This window comes from Struthio camelus, chromosome 18 (assembly GCF_040807025.1).
Source record: "Struthio camelus isolate bStrCam1 chromosome 18, bStrCam1.hap1, whole genome shotgun sequence".
Lineage (NCBI taxonomy): Eukaryota > Metazoa > Chordata > Aves > Struthioniformes > Struthionidae > Struthio > Struthio camelus.
The window spans coordinates 16,689,244-16,712,683 of record NC_090959.1 but is presented as its reverse complement, the minus strand read 5'-3'; the positions used below and the strand labels follow the sequence as shown (position 1 = coordinate 16,712,683).

Genomic DNA, 23,440 nt, shown 5'->3' with positions numbered 1-23,440 from the left:
CTGTGTCAGGATGTTAGACACAAATATGTTGTTTATCAGGAAAGCTCACATTCCAGATTTTCTCTCCAAGGTGAGGACTCACAGAAATTGAGAGCAGCTTTTCTGATCCCCCTTCCCCCTTCCTCCTGGACACTGTTTGGATGAATCTAGCTTTAGTAATTGAGGTGTCAGATTCCCTGACACCTTTTGGCTGAGAGGATGATGGTGTGGCAACGGTGACCTCCACTGCCATCTGCCATGGCTTAATGAAAATATACTGTGGGAATCAAGGCGACAGCTTGCCTCCGTCACCTTCTTGGAGAAAGCAGACGTCAGGAGTCGTTGTGCCAGCTTCCTTTGCCACCTTTCAGCAACTGGCCAGCTCAGCAGGCTGCTTTCCACCTGCTCTCCAATCATGCTCAGGACTGTAAAATATCCCCTTTCTCCCCTATTTTTCCTTCTTCAGTTCTTTCATCCAACACTAGAAACTCTAGAATAAACAGGTTGTTCATCATTGTTTCTTTGCCAGTGGGGCAAGGACACAGACATCCCCCCAGGTGCCAGTTTTCAGAAGTTTGGGAGTACAAATTGCCACCTCATTGCTGCAGCAGGCAATCCTCACTGCACCATCAACAGGATGGAAGGGCTGTGTGTGTATCATCCAACCTTCATGTCCTGCTCTGCATTTCGGGGTAGATCCTCACCATGTAGATTTATTCCCCTTTGCACTGCTCTGAGAGGATACAGGAAAGGCAGCTGTGGACTCCCCTGATGTGAGTGAATCTGTGCAGGCCTGTTCTGTGCTCCCCGGTTGCCTTGAGAGCCCTGTCAGCCGCCCATGAGCTCAGTCACCCAGGTTTAGAAGGCTGCTACTCTGTGACGGGATTGCTTTTCTCAGCACAGTTCCCCAAGGCTATTTCACTATCGTTATGTCATCCTGGAGCGATTTGGGATGTTGCTGACTGAAGGAAGATAGGTCAGAATTGGTGAGTGAACAAAATAGACACTCTCCTTCATTACTGAGCGCTTGGGCAACCAGTCATCCTAATGAAAGACATTAAAGAACAAGAATTGAATGTTACTGAGGAGAGTTTGGTTAAAATTCCGCTCAAGAGCTAACTGCACTTAACAAAATGAATCGTGGTGCTTAGATGAATACACAGTTACAGTGAGTACACAAACCTGGGAAGATGCCTCCTCTGACCCCTCTCTGGGGAACAGGGACCTACCTATTCCTTGTCCATGGTGACCCTTACAACAGTCTTGGACGCATTAAAGTGACTGGTGCTGAATTATTTTTTTATCCAAATGCTATTCCCTGGAGATAGTTCATCTGTAAGCACCATTTCAGCTGAACAGGGAAGGTGAGATAGAGGGCACTAAAGAAGGGGATAGAGTATTTTATTACCCACACAGAACTTATAAAATATTGAGTGTAACCGTGCATGGAGTGCTCTGTATGGTGCGTTCATCCATCATGGATAAACAGCCTCGCCGCAATTAATAGTTTGTCACTGTCTGTCTTCAACTCTACTTGAAAATTATCTCCGTAGTAACTAGAGCTCGGTCTTAGTGCTAAGAAGGTTAACCTACCCGTAGATCAGTAGAAATCTAAATCCAGGTTGGTTCTGTTCTTATTTACTGGGTTTGGGCATTATTTCTACAGTGCTACAATAAAAATATTGTCCTGTGTATTGTTTCGTGGTGGAAATGGTCCTATAATGGTTTCTTCATATGGAGAGCATGTTGGGTTGTACTCTAAACTCTACAAGCAAACTTTTCTTCTATGTGAAGCTCAGCAGACAGATTTTTTGTGTGTGTGTGTGTGTGTGTGTGTGTGTGTGCGTGTGTGTAAGGCACGTGCCAGGGTCTTTCCTTTCTTATTACTTGTAGTCCAGATCCTCAGAAGGCCCTAGCTCCATGCCATGGTGTTGTTGTAGTCATGGGTACCTAAAAGACTTGTTTGCTCCCTTAAGAAGGAATTACTAAGTGAAGCTGGGCTGGAGAGAAACTCCTCTTGACCAAAGACCCTATGTCAGCAGGACAACATAGAGCTGACCTGGCCTCACTGGCTTTGACCTTTACTTAAAGGTCTTGGGAGATGCGGAGACCATATATATTTGTTTTCCAGCTAACAGGCTCAGAGAGCCAAGGTCTAGATATATTTGCTGATTAACCTTGTGATGAATGGCAGCAATCTGAGATGTTAGTCGTCAAGCTCGAGTGGACTGTTACGCTTCCCCCGAAACCAAAACACCTTTCAAGTTCTGTGCCAGATATCCTCTATTTAACTGTACCTCAGAAGAGCTACTCTTGCAGTGCTTCCCTGGGGACTGGGAAGAGAATGGCCAAATCTCTGGACGGATTTGAAGGCTTTGTACATGTAGATAGCTTGAATGAATATCTAAGCTGTTGGCTACCTACCTAAATCAAACCCCGTTCCTCATTTCCCATGACTACTAGTAATCCGTTAACAGCATATTTCCATGTGTGAGATAAGAACGGGCTCTGACAGGCGGCTGGCATCTGTAAGTCCAGTAGACAACGCGCTTTTTGTGATACCATTGTGGGAAAGACAATATACCTGCTTATATTGTATAGGTACAGAATAAAGGGAGAAATCTGATTATCCTAATTACTCAGAAATGCTAAATATGTTCGGAATACAGTTTGGCTAATTAGTCTGGGAGATTGCTGGCTGTTCAGCAGGGAGGAGAGCGGGTGTTGGGAGAAATGTAAGGGGAGTTCACAGTTGTGCTGTTATGTGCCCTCTGCTTTTGAGCATGTGGAGAAAAGTGAGCATGGAGGTTTGGAGATGTGATTGCCAGTCTTGAAACAAATTACAGAGCTGTGGAAGAGTAATTCTTTTTTAAATGTATGCCACTTCTTAGGATTCTGGGCCTTCAAATCTCCCATCTCATCATTCTGTGAGGAAACATTCAAAGGAAGGATGGGCCTGCCTCGCTGTGCAGACAGCTGGTGAGAGCCCATGCAGCCCATGCAGCTCTGCATGCTCTTTATCATGCATTTGTGCTGATACAGATATTCTCAAATGCTCTCGGAAGCCTGAGAAAAAGTGATGGTAGCTGGTTTTGTGAATGGTGCTGCTTCATTTGCATTTAATTGGCTTGTTTGCATGACAGAAGCACGTGTTAGAAGAGGTCTTCTGGCCCAGAAAACTGAGGTGCTTTTTTCCAGAGATGCAGAGGAAGTCAGGCAGCTTCTAGCAAGGACAGTAGGTTGGTTCATGATTAGTACATCTCAAGGTACTAATCTCCCAGGTCTCTAGATCCAGAGAACCATGCTGGAGCATGCCTTTGACTCCGTTCTGGGCATACACACATGAAGGAAACCATGACAGTGCCCAGGCAGGTTGGTGTGCTCCAGGATCTCCTCACACCAGTATGAGGTCAAGACAGCCCACATGCACAACTCAGTGCATTCTTGGATCCTCCAGGCTACACAGATTTTTGTTATCAAACCAGAGCCCAAACCCAGATCTTCTGGATGTAATCAGTGCACAAAATACAAGCTCATCCGTTGTTTCTTCATAACTATATTTCCACATGCTTTTAAGGAATCCTGCATGATTTTCAATCCTAACTCACCTAGCCAGCGACTAAAGTCTACCTCAAGCTTTTCTGGAAAGGTTTTAACTTTCCCAGTCTCAAGCCACTGGCTGTATTTAGTGCGCTCAGGATCAGTCCTGCTATCAGTTTGAAACAACACGAGCTGGGAAGCTAGATAGTTACAGGAGCAGTCAGACTTCCAGGGCTGCCACTGAAATAACTTAAAACTGAGTTGTGTGACAGCCTAAAAGAATAGATAGGGTAATATAAAAACCCTGCAAAGGCTTCAGACAATAAAGACTATGTCTCCTTTCTGATGAATAATGGCTCTTTGTTTTATTCCTTAGATGACAGGGCTGCTACAACTGCTGAGAACTATTCCAGTGCTAAATATATGTCTGTATAATAAAGGCTCTGCAATCTATGAACTGGGACTGAATGGATACTTGAGTGAATCATTTAAAGTGCAATGAATTTCTAAAGCAGCCCATAGTGACAGGAGGTAGAGGGCATAAACTCCTTTGCGGAACACTTACCCACAGGATGCTTTCCTTGAATGAAAAGCATCCCAAGTTTCACATCTGCCAAATCTTTTCCTCGTGGTGGCTCCCATGGCTATGTAAAGTTCCTCGCTCACAGTTTTGGATGCTAGCCTACAGACAAAGGGCATTTCAGGTGGAGTCCCAGCGTTTGATGGTGAGACATTACAAGGACTTTCTAGCAGAAATCTTGGGAAAACTAGTCCTGGCAGACTGAATGGGAATGGGAATGTAGCAGAAAAATCCTTGTCCAACTGTAATCCTAGGCTGAGAGCTCAATGAGATTTTACTAGGTCATATCAGAAAAAATAGTGGTCTAGAACCTGCTTCCTTAAGGGGAGTAACGCTGCTTATTACTCCTGCAGGGTATTTAACATCAGTGAAAGAGGCAATAGGTGGGTACTGTGATCACTCAAAACAGTGGAGTTCAACCCAGTGCTTTTCCAGATTAAACTTCCTTGAAATAACTTAATGGAACAACAAGGATTTCAATTTCCATAATGTGGATTAGCACTTTTCTATTTGAGCTAATCCTTGCAGACAGACCTGCGGGCAAGAAGATTAAAAGACCTGGAAAAACTAGTCAAGAAGTTTGGTGTAGGGACAGGCCAGAGCTGCAGTCATTCTGGGGACTGAAGAATTGTCTCATACTTAGAAGGGGAGCGATAACATTAGGAGGGAGACAGAGCTGCTGGGCAATGTGTGGATGAAGCTTTTTAACACATCTTAATAGAAAGCAAGTCTTTGTTCCCTTCTCATGGCTAGAGGAGATACAAGAGTTCATGAGTGCATTGCTTCTGAGCTACCGCCCCATGGTTAGGAGTTCAGTCCGTGCAAGGTCACCAAACTCTTGCACTGCTGTCATCCAGTCCAGATTTGTCGTGAAAGAACTTCATTCTCCTGAGCTGCCAAAAGTGGCATCTATTGACAAGCCTCTAATTTAAAGGGAAAAAAAAAAAAAGAGAGGGAAAAGAGAAATTCAGCTTTACTGTTGAATAAACCATGAGCCATTGAGGAGCTGCAAGTCAGCAGGGGAGGGGCAGGAGCCGATCTGGGAGAACAGCGCAGAAATGAAGGGAACGCAAACGTCATGTGAAAAATGAAGCACAGGAGGGGCCTGGCCATTGTGAGGGACTCTTGGAAACTTAATTGGAGAGTCGGTTGGTGGGAGGCCAAAAGATGTATACAATAAAACAGAGACACTCGACTGGACTGGAAATCCAAACAAATTGAGTAGCACAACAGAAGAGATAAATTATGCCCATAAAATAAACAATGGCTGAGTGACATTGTATAAACAGTTACATATAATAACACCACTGTTTGTCTCAGCTTTCCTAATTGGAAGGCTGGGCAGCATCCGATGAAAACTCTGTGTTGCACATTTTCCTTTTATAATGAGGAAGATTTTTTCCCTCCCCCATGACAGCCTCCCCCCAGTCCTATTTAGTAGCAAACTGAAAGGTCTGGTTTCATTCCATTTTCCCACAGCAAACTCATCCTGGCAGGAACTGCATTAAGGAGGACAAGTAGAAAATGATAATGAATTGAGGACTTGCTCTTATTTCACCTTGTGACAAATCTATCCAGTGGGTGACTCAGGGAGAGTGATAAGAGTATGAACTGGGCTGCTGCTCTCCTTTTGATGCTTGGTCATGTGGAAAATAACCCCATTCCAGCCCTCACTCAAAAGGCTTTCCTTTAGAAACGGTGTTTTTTAAAAGGTAGTGAATCCTTATTTACACTATTGGAAAGCCAACGGCTAACCTGCATTAGTATGAATGTCACAGAATCACAGAATCACAGAATCACAGAATCGTTTAGGTTGGAAGGGACCTCTGGAGATCTTCTAGTCCAACCTCCCTGTTCAAGCAGGGTCACCTAGAGCATATTGCCCAGGATCACATCCAGACGGGTTCTGAATATCTCCAGCGAAGGAGACTCCACTACCTCTCTGGGCAACCTGTTCCAATGCTCTGTCACCCTCACAGTGAAGAAGTTTTTTCTCAGGTTCAGGTGGAACTTCCTGTGGTTCAGTTTCTGCCCGTTGCCTCTTGTCCTGTTGCTGGGCACCACGGAGAAGAGGCTGGCCTCATCCTCTTGACGCTCCCCCTTCAGATACTTGTACACGTTGATGAGATCCCCTCTCAATCTTCTCTTCTCCAGGCTCAACAGGCCCAGCTCTTGCAGTCTTTCTTCCTAGGAGAGGTGCTCCAGCCCTCTAATCATCTTGGTAGCCCTCCGCTGGACTCTCTCCAGGAGTGCCATGTCTCTCTTGTACTGGGGAGCCCAGAACTGGACACAGTACTCCAGGTGAGGCCTCTCCAGGGTTGAGGAGAGGGGCAGGATCACTTCCCTTGACCTGCTGGCAACGCTCTGCCTAATGCACCCCAGGAGACCATTGGCCTTCTTGGCCACCAGGGCACGCTGCTGCCTCATGTTTAACTTGTTGTCCACCAGCACTCCCAGGTCCTTCTCTGCAGAGCTACTTTCCAGCAGGCCAACCCCCAGCCTGGACTGGTGCATGGGATTATTCCTGCCTAGGTGCAGGACCTTGCACTTACCTTTGTTGAACTTCAGGAGGATCCTCTCCGCCCAGCTCTCCAGCCTGTCCAGGTCCCTCTGAATGGCAGCACAGTCTTCTGGTGTGTTAGCCTCTCCCCCCAGTTTAGTATCATCAGCAAACTTGCTGAGGGTGCTCTCTGTCCCTTCCTCCAGGTCATTGATGAATACATTGAACAAGACTGGACCCAGGACTGACCCCTGGGGGACACCACTAGCCACAGGCCTCCAACTTGACTCTGCGCCATTCACCACAACCCTCTGAGCTCGGCCATCCAGCCAGTTCTCAAGCCACCTCACTGTCCACTCATCTAGCCCACACTTCCTGAGCTTACCTAGGAGGATGTGATGGGAGACAGTGTCAAAAGCCTTGCTGAAGTCCAGGTAGACAACATCCACTGCTCTGCCCTCATCTACCCCGCCAGTCATTCCATCATAGAAGGCTATCAGATTGGTCAAGCATGATTTCCCTTTGGTGAATCCATGCTGACTACTCCGGATCACCTTCTTGTCCTCCAGATCCTTAGTGATGACCTTCAGGATGAGCTGTTCCATCACCTTTCCAGGGATGGAGGGGAGGCTGACAGGCCTGTAGTTTCCTGGCTCCTCCTTCTTGCCTTTTTTGAAGACAGGCGTGACATTGGCTTTCTTCCAGGCCTCAGGCACCTCTCCTGATCTCCAGGACCTTTCCAAGATGATGGAGAGTGGCCTAGCAATAACATCCGCCAGCTCCCTCAGCACTCGTGGGTGCATCCCATCGGGGCCCATGGATTTATGGATGTCAAGTTTAGACAAAAGATCTCTAACCGGATCCTCCTCAACCAAGGGAGAGTCTTCCTTTCTCCAGCCTTCCTCTCTTGCCTCCAAGGTCTGGAATTCCTCAGGACTGGCCTTAGCAGTGAAGACGGAAGCAAAGAAGGCATTCAATAACTCTGCCTTCTCTGTATCCTTTGTCACCAGGGCACCTGCCCCATTCAGCAGCGGGCCCACGTTTTCCCTAGTCTTCCTTTTGCTATTGATGTATTTGAAGAAGGCCTTCTTGTTGTCCTTGACATCCCTTGCCAGATTTAATTCCAGCTGGGCCTTAGCCTTCCTTGTCGCATCCCTGCACGGGATGAGAATGAGAATGTCAGGGGTCTCATTTCATCCTCTACTTGGACTGAAATGCAAAAGCAGAGTGAATGCTACATAAAAAGTAATAAGGCCAATGCAGTAAATACAATTGAGAGAACTTGTTCAATCTTAGCATTGTTAGTGTGAATCTATATTGCTAATAAATCTCTGATCAGGATCTTCTATTTCATAGCACCCTTTCTCAAGTATACCACAGCCGATATCTACATGAAAACAGAGCTGTACGAGTAATGATGAGAATGAGAGAAATAGAGGTGTAGTGACATCCATCAAGGTTAATAGTCATGCTTTGAACCCGAGGCTCTCGGCCTCAAAGCACTTATTTCTAGCACTGGATCTAGTATGAAGCAGAGATGTGCTGTTACGCTTTAATGACTACCCAGAGCAGACTGAGCTTCACAAGCTGCTCAATCAAACAGTGAAACAGAGAGGCTGAAGTTTGGCCTCAATGTGCGCCTAAACTTACCACGATCTCAGCTGTACTTAGGTACTTATTTGTTTGATCCGTTTGAGCAGTTAATGTGTCTCAGTTTTCTTGCTTTTATTGACTTAAGAAAAAGAGAGCTGGAGCTCTGCTTTCCCTTCTGTAATGCTCTAGTGGAGGTCACAGCTGAATGAAGAAGCCAAGGAGCCGGTCAGTGTTCCCCCAACTCCAAAAGCTTTGGGGATGCGCTGCTGGGGCCGTGCCAAGGGTATTAGCAACTCTGGAGAAGTGGGTGGCAACTTGGTCAGGATCAGTCTATGGAGGGACACAAAATTGGCTTTGCTTCCTAGCGTGACTGGAAAACTTAAAAAATCCCTAGTTTAGAGCTCTAGAGGGAGGCAACAGAATCTAGATTTGTTACCTGTAATTACTAAGGTAATTAATCAATTATTCAAGTACAATTGACTTCCTTCCAGTGAAGCAATCAGAAGATGAAAATCTATAGTGATTGATTCATTTTCTAGCCACTCTACAGAAGGGAAGTTGTTTGTGGGAAGTGTGGTTATTGGAAAATTCCTGCAATGGCCTGAAAGCCTCCGAGAGCCCCTATTTGTAACAAAATAGTTGTTTCCTGTTTGTTCCAATTTAAAACTCTTCCTGTCAAAAGCATTTTACTGGAACCAAAAGCCGGATTGTTAAATGTCTTGCACGTCCAAAATGCTGTTTTCTCCCCAGTTCTCTCTTATGTAATGCTTTGGTGACAGGCATGGAAGTTTGTTAGTATTTCTTCACTAATATGTGTTTTTCAACTGAAAAATGGTTACATTTTTTTAAACTATAAATTGCCAAGGGAAATTTTCTTTTTGTCCTTTTCTCACTGAGATACGCACATTTTCATTTTAGGTTGTTGGTTTTTTTGCGTAGGATAATTCCTGCAGGGTTACTAGTTATGATTAAAAGTCAGCTGTCACAGTTTTGGGTCTTTTTATACTGATGACATCCCATATGATATGCAAACAAATCACTTGGGCCATTTGTACTCAAACTCCCGAAACACCTCTGACTTCTAATTTTCCTGAAAACTTTCTGCATATTGCCATGATGTGCAGAGAAGAAAGTCTCCTGGGTCAGTTTTGATGTATAAACCTGATCACTTCTGCAATATTAGCTCATCTGCTCTGTCCTGACTTCCCAGCTGTTTCTTAGACTAAAGTTACTTCCTCTAAACGTGGAGGGCAAGGTAAGATTAATAGCTGAAACAAGCAGCAGTAGGGGGCCTGGCAGGTGAATTTGCTCGGCGACTTTGCTGGGCATTGCTAGGATTTGGTCTATATATCTACGTGCCATGGCAGGGCTGAATTCTGGAGGATGCAGGCATGGAGGCAGGGTGAGTTTACTTCTCTGTTTTGTGATATGACAAAGAAGGGAAAAGTGAAAGGGCTGGTGCTGGGATCAGCAATGGAAGGTCCCCAACCTGAAATGCTGCATCTTTTTATCACTATAGACACTCTGAGATCCAAAAACACCACCGTTACAATGATAATATGGTTTCTGCTGATGCATTAGCATGAAATATTAAAGAAGCTTTTTACAAACATAACCGAAGTCTCCAGCTATCGTCTGTGTAAGTGAGGGTATTATTCCTATTTCCATTATAGAGATGGGAAAATAAAAGGTTAACACTCATGCAGTAACTGGAGCACATTGGTGGAAGCAGTGGGAACAGAGCCAAAATGAGGAGACTCATCAATATTTGGAGGTAACACTCCTTTGGGGTTGTCTGGGTGGCCGAGCCAAGCTGGGTGTCAATGAATCGATACCCAGCCGCAGATAGCATCCGTGTTGTTCCTTATGGGCTTTTCTCTCCCACTCAGTTAGGCCCAGTTTTTACAAAGTGCTTCAGCACTTGACTTCAGCTGGATGTACATTGTACTTCAGGTCAGCAGATACTTACGTGCTTCACTGAATGACAGCTTCTGTCTTTCTTAAGGAGCTGCTGCTCATGGTATCACAATGGAACAAAGAGCATCGTATGTAGCCACCGGCAAGCGGAAAGGGAAAGCCATAAAATCATGGGAAACCCATCCCTTTGGCTTCACATGCTGTCTTTCTCTGACCCCCACAACTTCACAGCTATGCATTAGGAAGCAGAAGTGCTAAGAGCACTTTTCTGTATCCTGGTGGCACAGATGAAGTCTTCGTTGCCTCTTTGCTTTTCATGAGAAACAGATGCCCTATGAAAAAGGGTCCATTTGTACAGTAATTACCAATGGAAATTTCTGAGCGGCCACTCTCTCATCCCTCCTGCTGCAGCATGACTACAAATGGGCTTTTCTTCTCGGAGCAAAGTTGCAGTAAGACTGTGGCAGATCCCAGTTTCCTAGATTATTAATAATAACAATATCATTTTTTTCCTCCGCCATTTCTCACCCACCCTGTGCTTCCCTTTTAATGAATTCTCTTCTGTTGCCGTAGACTGCGCAGTGACACCAGCCTGATTTGTAATGTAAATAGGCAGCCCAGTGTAAAGGCGACCTGCAAGAGCACCGCAGGGCTCTAATTATAATTTTCATTAAACTCCTTCTGTTTACGAATATCCAAGCAATCTGGCATTGCAGCAGGAGCAAGAGGAAATTAAAGCAACACCACTGCTTAGCGACAGCTTCGGGGAGGGGGGGACCCAGCTGTTGAGCAGAAACTGAAACAGGGCACTGCTCTTTCCTATGGACAAAGTTTTGTCAGCTTGGGCATTCATCCCCTCCCTAGCTTTACCCCAGTTGCAGAGCTAGCACGCGTTTTTCCTCCTTGGCCTGCATAAGTGTTTTACGCGTGATCCATTCCTGACCTAATTAACAGGATCAGCTGCTAGAGCTCCCACTAAAATGTGCAGGAATGAGGCAGCGGGGAGAGCAGCCGCTGACTCGGCCTGGATGGGGACAGGGAGGTGAGGAGCACATGGAGAGAGACCATCAAGAAAAGGGGAGAGGGGGGAGCTTTATATAGCATAGCCAAGGTCCTAGGGAATTTCTACAAAAGACCAGTGTCGCAGAGACCTTTTAAGCACACGCACTGGAAAGCAACCTGCTGATTTCAGGAGTGCTGTGGCACACAGACCTATGTGGAAAGCGGGGCTTTGCTTGGCATGCTATATGTTGACTAAGAAACTCCCATCCTTGAGTTCCCCAGGGTGAGAAAAACAGCTTCAGGTGTTCTCAGAGAGGCATTTTTCTAACTCACAGGTTACAGCTGAGCCTTCATGAGGAGAAAGTCCTGGAGATGCCAGCCATGAATTAGATTTGCAAGGGACATCAAATGTGAACAGTTTGCCCATAAAGCTAAAGGTACGGGAAGTTCTCGGTGACGCTAACACAACGAGTCTTACTCAGGCTGTGTGTGGACAGGATGGAGGAAGAACCGAGCTTGCCTCTTCAAGGCTGTAGCAAGAGTTTCTTCCTTCTTTGGGGAAACTGCCACTAGAATACTTAAGGCTATGAATTCAACCTCGGGGTAACCAGAAGCAAAATAAAAGTGCAGTTTGCAATAATTGCCTATAAAATAGTAAGGATATCAACATTTTTGTCTAAATTTGGGGGAATGCAACTGGTATCACATGGGCTTCATGTACCCTTTGAGTTTCCATCCAACTCCTGAATGATTTTGAAGTCTTTGTAGCGCACATGAGAGCTCCCAGGCACTTGTGAGCTGTTGCCAAACAGCTGCTTCCACATCCATGAGACTCCAGAGAGCTGCAGCACTAGAAGACAAGCTGGGTAGTCCCGGACCAAACAGTGACAAGTCTTGTCAGTGTGTTTGTTGTCTCCCTTCAGCATCAGGGCTCCAAGACCAAGTTGTTAGCTGGCTTTTTTAGGTAAGCAGACAGTGCTTAAGATAATAGGTCCAGAGAGCGTAAGGTCAGTCCCTTTAGCCAGCCGCCTACCCCAGCATTGCATTGCACCAGTGCTATTGAATGGAAAATGTTACGATGTCTGGACAAGCCCCTTGCTAATTTTGGTGTTCAAATATTTTCATTTTTTCCCCACATCCCCGACATGTGACCAAACACAAACTTTGGGCAGCCTTTCCTGGCTGAGCAAGGGAAGAGATCACAGAATATAATGCCCTGTTGGTGGGAAATAAATCTCTCTATTAGAAAATTAAATTCCTGCTCATCTCTAGCACTGCTCTGCCTCACAGACTTTATAGTGTTTAGATGGCCTCATAAATGGTAGCGGATCTCTCCCGAGAGATGGCTGGTATGTTAATGGCACATCTTTAATATACTTGACTCAGTGAAATTCATGCTACTGATGGGAGAAGGTACCCCCTCTAGAGCTAGGGTTATCCAGCAAGCCAGGATACTGTTTGTGGGGAGCAGCAAAGACATTTGCCCAGAGTCATCAGTATGAGGCAGCCCAACTAGGTGGACGAAGATAGGAGTATAAGTCATCCAACAGGCGAGGAAAAGCCAAAACTGCCACAAATGTGCAGCTAGTCTGGGATAAGGCTGTGCCTAATAGCTCTCACAGTGCATCTGGCTAACAAATCTTTCAGGCACTTGTTGAAGAAGGAAACTCATTATTTTAGTATTGCAACAAATCAATATCTATACAGTCATGTTCCCTTCATTCCAGTGCCTCCCTCTCTGTTGCAAGGCTTTAGCTGGAGAGCCAAAGCTGAGCTATGAAACTGAGGGAGGAGAAAACGCTGGGCCCAGGCAGGTGGGGTGGATTACAGAGCACAACAGATTAATTTAATTATGTTTGGGAAACTTGGGTTTGAGCATTGATGTAGATTACAAACAGAACAAGTTTGTCATTCTTGTCGAAGTGCTTTTTTGTCTGGATCACAAAGGCGCCTGCTTATTCATTTAGTGTGATTGCTAATCTCAGCAATCAGCAATCATACACAGCAGCATGCAGTACTTAGACCCTATCAGGAAACACAAGCAGGAGTGAAGGAAACAGAGTAGCTCAGGTATCTGATGCTGCCGCAGAGACATCCGTCTGCAACCGCTCAGGTCCAACATATACTTGAGGGCAAGATGTGGTCCAAGAAAAGCAAACAGGCCAGAGGCCACGTGGGATGTACAGAGTACAAGCCTCTCCAGGCATGTCACTGACCCAATTTGGGAGAAGTTTAGGCAACATAGGCCTTCCTCTAGATATAAGTGTAATTCTCAGGCAATAGGGCAATAGTTTTTTATGCAAACGTTCTTCCTGGGAAGCAATCATTTTCCTGGGAGCTGCATTCTGAGCACCTTCAGACAAACAGACCATATTGGGTGACCTCTTTCCTCCTCTGCAACCTGATGTACAAAAGCTAGCTAATTCAGCTCTGCTGCTGCCTACCCTGTTCAGAGGACTGCAGATCAGGAGAGCGGCTGCAAAGCTTGTGCTGCAGCTGGGCATGTTCCATGTTGTGGGACACCGTGGACCATGGAGTCTTGCTGGAAAAAGTAGTACCAGCTACTGCCTTACATCGCAAGACACAGATAAATATGCTTCTGCACCACTTCAGTCTCATCCCTTATGTTTACCAAGGAGCATGCCTTTCCTGGAATGCTAAGCAGCATTCAGACATGTGGGACTGAATAATTACATATCTTTGTAGCTAGGATGTTTCTGAAAGGCATTGGCAGCGGAAAGTATAGGGATGAAGGTCAAAGCACCAGCACTCCTGAGAGCATAGTTCTCAACTAGCACAGTGACCCTGGAGGGGAAACTGCAGAGCAGAAGGGTGCCCAGCCAGAAGGACAAGAGGTGCAGTGAGAAGTGAACACCGAATTGTTTAACAGCTGATTTCTCTGGGCTTCAGCAGGGAAGTTGTGCTGAATCACGCTGAGGGAGGTTAAATCTACCCAGCTGTCTGTCCAGCCCCTCTGCTGGACCTTAACTGGGGCAGAAGAAGAGGTATCTGATCCTCAGCTATCACTTTTATCACTTTTATCACACTGCACAGTCTGAAAGCTGTTTGTTGGAGCATAAAACCCTAGGACCCGCTCCTCAGTACAGGACTGTGACCTGTAGCAGGGGATTGGGGGCTCACAGCTAGGGATAGTAACTTCTCCAGCTACCTTGCGGGAGCCTTTCATAGACATTTGTCTTGCAAGCTGCCAGAGTGACAGAAGGATGCTTCTGAAACATAAGTGATTTAAAGATATAAGGTCTACTTTTGGAGATATCTCTAATGTCTGTGTGAATAAAGGCTGTTTAAATAGCTCCTGAGGAAGAAATGGACCATACCGAGTAGAGAGCAGGGTTTATTGTATCCAGTGGCCATAATGACCAAACATGTCTTAGAGACAAAGTGACAAACGGAGACCTCCTGTTCAATTAGTCTCTTGACCTCTGTGGTTCAGTGAGGGATACTGGGAAAGGAGCTGTGGATCACAAGGCCCCAAGGAAGGTTTCCTTGACAACACTTACTGAAGAAAAATGAGATTTCATGAAAGCAGTATGTACTAGCGCAATAGGTGCTTTAGGAAGAGACAAGGATGCGGTGCCTAGCAGAACTAGCCCCTCAGTTAGGGGGCTGTGAAGTCGTGGCTCAGTGAACAACTACTCTTTTTCAGATACATTAATTGAACAGCTATTATGGCCATTGATATGTATTTAGAAATACAGTCACTGTGATAAAAGCAGACTTATTATTTAAAGTAATAATTTTCTACCCACAAAAATCCTCTCCACCTTGCTATTCAAATTCTGGCATACAGAAGGCAGTTTTCTACTCATTACTAATATTTTCACTATACTGGGGCTTGAGTTTAGTATTCTTTATACCTTGCATTGTTTCACTATTTACAAAAGCAAGAAAACTGTATAAAAGACTATAGTATAATAATAAGATAACAGATCAGGCGGGTGTCTAGTATTGCCAAGTATTTGCCAATACTGGTTTGGTTTGAAAGAACCAAAAATGAAGATACTTGTGTTCAAAACCCAAAGAGATATATTTTAAAATGACACAAGATGTTTGTAATTTCCTCCTGCTTTTTCAGCTAGTTGGAATCCTATTTTTGTCCTTATTTCACATCTTGTAGGGATAGCAGTGCTGTGACTTTGCCCTGAACTCAAGTCATCAACCAATACTTGGCCAAAATATCTCAGGAAATCAGTGCAAATTTTCCCCTAAGAAAAGATCAGTGACCTTTTTCAGTGAAAGTCTTGGCCACTCCGATGATGTTTGCGCAGTGGACAAATAAAAAGCATCTTCTTAAAAAGCAAAGCCATTTGATGGGATATCAAAAGCTGAATCAACGAGTCAGGAGTCAGCCTTGAAAGAAAATCACAGGAGTGCAGTGGCGAGCAAGTGAGCAAAAGGAAAGTAAATATGGGGGTTTAAGTCACAAATCTGTCCTGTGTTTTAGCTGCAAATTAACACACACATCTTCAGGGATCCAAGGCAGCTATGTACATCCACTGAACAAAGGCAGCATAGGAGTTTGAGCTGTCTGTGCTTCTCTCTGTCCTTTTGGTGTTAAAAGACAAGGAGATGCAGAAGAGTTTTAAAGTTGCTTTTTTATAGTTCAAGCGGAATTTTTTCTAAGTTTCTGGATGAAACAGTTCCATTTATTTTTTGCAAGGGGTGTCTCCCTTTCCTGGGGAAAATTCTGATATGTCAAAACCTGAAGCCATCAGTTATACCTTCTCAAACTCACTTCCTGCAAAGTCTAAAACTTTTGTGGAAGAGGTTTTTTTTCTGATGAGCTCAAATCACAAAGACAGGTCGAAAACAAAGACGAACTTAAAATGAACTCCCAAGGCTAAATAGCACTGGATTTTTGGAACGTTTATCTCCAGTAAGAACAAACCGTCAGGCTGACTGCAGGGTGAGCTAGAAGACCTTGACCAAGGCCACAGTGTTCATGTGTGTTGCCTTTTAAAATTCATTGTAAAGCCTCACACCAGCACCTGGAGCCATTAGCACTTTGGAAAACTGAAACTGAGATGATTCAGTGAATTTACTGAAGAAATCTTTCTACTAAGACACTACATACAAACATTCCATGTCCCTTTCTCAAGTCCTGGCTGGCCCATAACAATAGGATCAGCCTTTCTCATTTGCTCCATTTACTGCACACTAGTAACTTATCTCCTAACATTTAGATTAAAAAAGAAAAAAAATCTCTAAGTCAAGCTAAGGTAGGAAAATGTAAGAGTAGCTTTGCCTGCGGGAACTGATACAGATGGATATATGCACGTGTCTGTCCAGGACATCCTGTCTGCATATCTGTACCCATCTTTGGGCTTTTTGTTCATCTTTATTACATTTGTACAGTCATGTCAACATCTTGCAAGTGATACTCGTTATTTTTTGTACCAATTGATTTCAGAAATGCAGTGAAAGACACAGACGCAAAACAAATAAGATTAAATGCTTCAAAAACATAATAAATTAAGAAGAGCAAGTCTAGCTGGTAACGTGGCCTTGATAGTAGGGTGTAAAGGACATAGAGTTAAAGGATTACAGGTGACTCCGACTTGTTCAACAGCTTCCCTTCTTTCTGAGTAGCGCGGAGGCACAAGAGGAACAGGGTGGACTATTCAGCTTATCAGCATGACAGGAGCAACAGAAGAGAAAGATGAGGCTATTGGGTTGGAGAAGATTTGGGGAACCAGAATTTAAATAAGCCCCCTCCTCCAGCCCATAGTGAATCAGCTCAGACCGTTCTGCTGGCATCAACATCCAACAGTGACACTGTCCTGCCAGAGCCATCACAAACACAGTTTGAACAGTTTGAACCTTCCACAAAGATACAGTTCCACATTTTAAAATGTTTCCTAAGATCATTTTCCTGTTCTGCAGTAGGCTCCACCAAGCAAACTTCCCCTCCAACTCAGCTACAGCTTCCCTCCTTGGTGAAGTTTTAATAGTGTGAAGATCTTGAGCATGTCTTGCCAGCTCACAAAGGCTTTCTTTGTTCCCTCTGTGTGAACTATATGGTTGGACTTTCTGTAAACTGCACAATAGCTTCTCTGCCTTTCTTATATTTTGTAGCCATATAAATGAAGGATAGCCCAACAGAGAGCTTTGGTTTGTTTTGTTTGCCTTCCTAACAATTGCTTCACTTGATTATTTGCTATTCCAGTTTCATTCAGATCAGCAGAAATGAGGTTTATTTCAGGAGAGGAAAGTCTGCTGTAACAATTCTGATTTTAGTACTGCAACAAATCATTTAACTTAAGGAGTGGAAGGTAAAAATGTTCTATGGCCTAGAGAAGCAAAAAGAGCAAAAGGAATCCTACTTTTAATAAGAATAGTCATAAAGAAGAAAAATCTCTCCTCCCTGATGGAAGGGTCCTGTCGGCTTTGAATAGGTTGAAACCAGTACCACAATCTGTGAAAATTCTCTTTATAGCCAATACCTCTAGAATATAATAGGATTTCTCAATAGAACATTGTGAATCATCATAAAGAACATTACAGCAAGAATATTGTTCTACAGTAACTCGGTGGCAGCAGCAGAGAAAGATGGCATTTCCCCTGCTCAACAAGATAATCTCGTAAGCTCCAGTTCAGAGTGATTCAAGAGAGCTTCAGTACCAGGTTACACGTATGTCATTACACATAGGCAGGGGCAAATTCACTCCCTGCCCTTTCTGGGCCAAATTCAAGGGACCAGATCTGGAGAGGAGAACTACACTTTTTACATTTACTGCTTTGTTACCAATCCCAAATCAAGACTGTGTTAGCACAAGTATCAGCCCTGTTTTCCTGCAAATCTCAGCAGCATTAAATGGGTATGCTTTGTACACATAGCACTAGTGTAATAAGTGAAAGGATTGTTTATCTGTTCATTTTTAGCAAATGTTCTTGTATTTATCCTGGATTCTTGGAGGATTAGGAGCAAGCTCCGGCTAACTTCAGGCTGCATTTCTGACAGCTGGATCACAGCACAGACTCATTGCTTGGATGCCAGTAATACACTGCTAGAGTTTCATCAGTAACATTTGAACTTGTCATCAACGTACATCTTACAGAAAATTGCTTTTATTTTTACAAAAGAAGAAACAGCTTGCCTGAGCTCTTGCGTCACACAAAAGGGAATCGACCCAGGCTCCTTCTTCCCTTTGCTGAACCAAGAGGCAGGCTCAGCAGGTGTCTCTGCACCAGCTGAGTCACGCTGGCGGCTCCCAGGAACACAAAAACATTTTAAAATGTAGGGAAAGTGGAGAAGGCACCTAAATCAGGATAGAAGCAGCCTGGAGACAACAGCAATAGCAGTAAAAGATAAAAAAGACTGGCAGGTCCTGAAAGAGGTCTTCTCACCCCAGGTTGCAGGGTCTCACCTCAATCATCTCCAGGACTATTGGGCACCTCCCACTTCACAAACCAATGTTTTACCTTGTCCAGACCAGCCAGTAAACATCATTACTGGAAGGAGATATTGAAGGCCAAACTTCCCCCTTTCAGATAACCCTAACAGCAACTGTTCACTTGTGAGAAGGAAACACTTTTCCAGACATGGATGCCTCGACTGTTGAGAGCAAACATTCGTGGCAAGAAGGCATGGGTAGAAAGGATCTACATGTATTCATTTTTTCAGGGTCTAAAGGCAAGAGGCGAAGCTGAGCAGTTCATCCCCTCAGCAATGGTAGGGTGTTATCTCTTTAGAGCATACACCCATTGTGTCCCCTCGGCTAATTGATATACCAAAGTGCTGTCCCTATAGGGCACATACTCCTGTGTTAATGTAACACACAAAGCCAATTAAATGCCTGATTGGATGAAGTGGTCACAGTCAAGGACCGTGCCAGCCAGCCAGTCAGGATTCAAGTTTTCCAAACATCATTAAGTTATGTGCGGTAATCCCCCTCTAAAAGATTAGGCATTTAACCTATTACTGCTGTTTCTGAGGAGATACAGAAAATCTCCTGTGCTTGGTGGGAGACCAAGCTGAACGGTGCAATGAGCACCGCTCGCCCTGCTCTGGCCTCGGAGGCGCAGCGCGCTGGCTGCACGCAGCCATCCAACACATTTCACCGCATCTTCCAGGCGGTTCGAATTGATCAGAATGGGGCAGTGTGTGGTGCTTCAAAGGCAAAACTAAAGACTTTGCAGAAAAGACAGTGTTTGAGATGCCTCCATCTGCCTCCCCCCTTTTTGCAGTGAAAAGAGATGTTAGTGAGGGAAAACTGCTTACCGCGGCACTGACTGATCGCCCTTAGCCAGGGATGCTATGTATTACTTTGAAATACAGATTTTGTTGAATTTCCAACATAGTGTTGAGAATTGCAATGCTTTCTTACCCCAAGAGAGGTGTGAAGATGATTTCACCACTACTTTGGGAAAAAGGAGGAATAATGGTCATTTGACAGATGTGGCTTCCCTCATTGTACAGCTTCAATGGGGTTTGCAACCACTCACATCCTTAAGTGTTTAAAGCCAGTAGAGAAACTCCAGTGCTTGGCACTCAATTGCCATTTAAAAGCCAAGCTGGGACAAGATGTCATATTTCACAGCTGACTACACGCTGGAGATGAGGATCATCCATGGTTAATATCTAATTAGTAGTTAAATTAATATTGACTATCAATGGTAAATTGTAATGATTTTTTAGGTGAAAATAAATATGAAATGTCATAATGAAGTCCCAGTATACTACTATGATAATTAAACACACTTTGAAATCTTATCCTGATAGGAAAATCTCCTGCTGTGCCTTAGCACTAGCAACATCCCTGGGTTGGGGTGGCGGGGGGGGGACGGGGAAAGGGCTGGGGGGAAACGTGCAGCGTATTAGCAAAGAGAAGATCTCTCTGTGTGAGGCAGGGCTCCCAGGGAAAATCTGCGCGTACTCTTCTGCCCCCTCCACTCACTGTTTCACCTGCAAACGTAATATTACAAGGCTTTAGGGATGTAAGGGCTGGCATGAAATTTCATGTTTATTTTGCTCTTATAGCTGCATGCATAACAGTATAAAGCCAGATGACCAGTTACTTGTTTGATACAGAGATGATGGTCACAAATCAAAGCTCACATTTATGCAAATATGATTTGAAAATCAGGCCTAGCACTTCAACAGTAATCGAGATTTATTTCCAGAATATAGTATTAGCCTTGAACCAAGTCCTCCTGGAAAAACCAATGTGTTTGCAGAATTTATTTGCTGGGTGGCAGCATTTTCTGCTGGGAGAAGGTGAAGGAAAGAGTTTCCCCCTCCCTCTCACCCTGATGCGTATGTGCTTGAGAGCAAGAAACACGATTAGTATTGGGAATGATGGAGTGGTGCTGAGGGCTCTAACCAACAAGCTCTTGAAAGTCCTGCTGCAGCCATTTGAGACATTGCGGTCCCCAGCTGCTCACCTCTGTCCTCTGCTGGGGCTACCTTCCCTTTGCAAAGCGCACAGAAGAGAGGCTATGTGCGCACTTAGACGCTCCAGCTTACTGGCTCACGAGGAGGTGGGATGAGCGCAAAGTGGAAGAGGGGATGCGCAGGCACATGTCCTGTCCTAATGACTCTGCACAAAGGCAGCAAATTGCACTGGGAAGGGGGCAACATCTCAGCTGCTGCAGTGATTTGCTCAGCGAGCACGTCAAAACCTTGAGCAAGAATGTCATGAGTCCAGAAGCTGTAACTCTTCTCCTTCTCCCTTCCAGCTTGCTGCATTAGAGAGGCAAGTGTTTGACTTCCTGGGGTACCAGTGGGCCCCTATTCTAGCCAACTTCCTCCACATCATCATTGTCATCCTTGGCCTGTTCGGCACTATTCAATATAGACCTCGCTACATAGTAGTGGTAAGTACCATCTGTTTTAAGAATCAGAGCCGCTGACAGCCATTCACAGCCTCTGCTCTGGTGGGATATGGCAAGTGATGAGGAAGTGAGCAAAGCCCTTTGGAAAGTGGGCACAAGCATTGCACACAATTTTAGCAGGAGGTGTCTGGCTGTGCTGAGGAACACATTGTTCAGTATGCTGCATTTTTGCTATACTTACTCAAAACTTGGAAGACTTCAGATATTTAATACTGGTACCAAAGTAACACCTAGATGCTATACAACGGGGAGGGAGAACTAGATCCTGAACAAACGCATAGCAAAAGCTCTTCCACTTCCTCCAGGCTTCTGGCACTGCATCTCTTACCAGGCAAGGGACCTCCTGCATATGGGAAAGTGCTCTGACAGTAGAGGAGCAGCATGATCATTGGGTTTGCCTACACATACATCACTTGTCCTTGTAGCATGTGTGCTCTTTACAGCAGAAGGTGTCCCTATTTTGGTGCAACACTCCGTAGGCTAACTATTATTGGAAAATTATATTTTGCATGTCTGGTGGTAGCATTCCTAAATGGAAGAGCCCTCTAGATTCAGCCAAAGCCCCGAATAGTTTTCTGTTCCCCTAATTTTTCTCCCTGCCTGTCCTCCAGATCAGACACTATCATCCCATCAAGCTGAGCATGGCTCCCCTCACAGTCCTCCTCCTCCCCTCCTCTCTGTCCTAATGAACAAAACAGCTCTTTCCATTCCAGCTTCCCTCTTCAGCCTGCCCAGAGAGGGAACAGGCCTCCAAAGGGGAAACCTCTGCATAGCTCTATTGAACCAGGCACTGTGATTTACCTCAGTTGCTAGATGCCAGCCTGTCTTAGAGACTAAACTCATTGGGCTGAAAGATGCCGCTTAGGAACTTGGCCCCAGTGCTGCAGGCATGTCACGCTGCCCTGCAGCCACTCGGCTCCTGGATTTAGGAAGCAGATCGGTATATTCTGCTCACAAGAGAAACATGGGGATGTTGAAACTCAGGCTGGAAGAAAAAAACAACAGAGGAAGAGAGAGTGACTACAATGCTAACTCTGGGCATTTAAGTGTCCCCAGCTGGATCACATATATATGAGCTAATTGCAGTGACTTCCTAATGTTTATTGCTTCTCTCTCCCATTCCCTTTCTAGTATGCCATCTGGACTGCAGTTTGGGTCACCTGGAACATCTTCATCATCTGCTTTTACTTAGAAGTGGGAGGACTCTCAAAGGTGAGTAGGAGTTTTATGGATGAGTTTACAGCCTTTACATCAAAGGGAATAGAGCTTAGCTGTGAGGGAAGGTAGTGATTGGCAGGCTGCTTTGTGCTTAAAAGTGAGAGGCAGGGGGCTAGCTGGGAGCAGGTCTTGCCTTCTTGCATATGGAGGGGGCTGACTTCCTTGGGGATGGAGGAGTAGTGCTTACTGTCTGGTAAAAATAGGGGGAGGCAAGTATTTCTGATTTCTGGAGTCCTTCACCAGTCAGCATAGCTAATGGCTGGAATAAGCCCTGTCTGTCATGGGGGATAAAGTATATTTGCTTTTAAAGGTAAGAGCTAGCCTGGTGGTAGAACTATCCTGAAGGGAGATGGGGTTTGAGGGTTAATTTCCAGTCATTATTCAGTGGTGGCTGAGGAAGGGTACAAGCTAACTAGACTATGGCTGATCCCCCCCTGTGATAACACCTTTAAAAGAAGGTGTGTGACTTGGATGGGAAGGCCCTCAGGGTGGGAGTTAATGTTCTCTCTAACAACCTGTCCCAGGGAAGAGCTGCAGCTGGGGGCTCTGGCCCAGACCAAGTACCTTCCTGTAACTCCCTCATTGACCTTCTCTTACTATTTTTCTCTCTCCCACCCTTGCCAAAGACCTAGCACAGCTGAGTAGCAGGGATAGGTGTCTGATTGTGGCTGCCCCAGGCAAAATGTTTCCTATCGCACCTTTTGGAAGAGGATCCTCTTCCTAGGTTGAACAAGAGAACAAACCAGAGGGACCTTTTGATGGCTGGCACATCTCCTTCCAATGCTGCCTCGGAAGAGATGCAGCTTTCCTGACCTTCTGTAATAACAGTGGTAGTTACCTTGGCCCTTATCTAGGGATGTTGTGAGTTAATATTTGTGAAGCATTTTGAAGATGAGAAGCTAAGTATTGCCATCTGCTTAATGAGGGTGAGTCAAAAATAATAATAATTATGGGAGGTATGCCCTAAATTACGCCTGGGCTGTAAGCAATGATTTACTAAGTGTTGCTGTAGCTTAGCAGACTTAGAGTGATTATGGGATACAGGTTCACTTCAGAACACTCTATATCTGGCCTAAATTCCCAGGTCATATGTCTAAGTTGCATTCTTAATTGGAACTGCACTAAGCTTTGTTTTTGTTTTTTTTAATCAAGCTTACAGTAAGTTGTGAATGACAGCATAAATCTTTTGCAGATAAGAAAATTTAACTTCTTAATTAATCTCAATTGTCCATCACAAGTATCCTTAGACACTTTGA

The 23,440-nt window shown here is 44.8% G+C and overlaps 1 protein-coding gene across 3 annotated transcripts in view; it reads left to right on the top strand.

Annotated features, from left to right (window-relative positions):
- The window catches only part of NKAIN4 (sodium/potassium transporting ATPase interacting 4), a 57,399-nt gene that overhangs the window by 8,534 nt on the left and 25,425 nt on the right, over positions 1 to 23,440 (top strand). For all 3 annotated transcript variants that reach the window (XR_011135374.1, XM_068912883.1, XM_068912884.1), the window contains exons 2-3: positions 20,811 to 20,948; positions 22,098 to 22,178. Coding sequence is in view for 2 of the 3 variants with exons in the window: in XM_068912883.1 (XP_068768984.1) it covers positions 20,811 to 20,948; positions 22,098 to 22,178 (219 nt within the window). In the remaining variant the exon portion in view is untranslated. The remainder of the gene's footprint in view (positions 1 to 20,810; positions 20,949 to 22,097; positions 22,179 to 23,440) is intronic.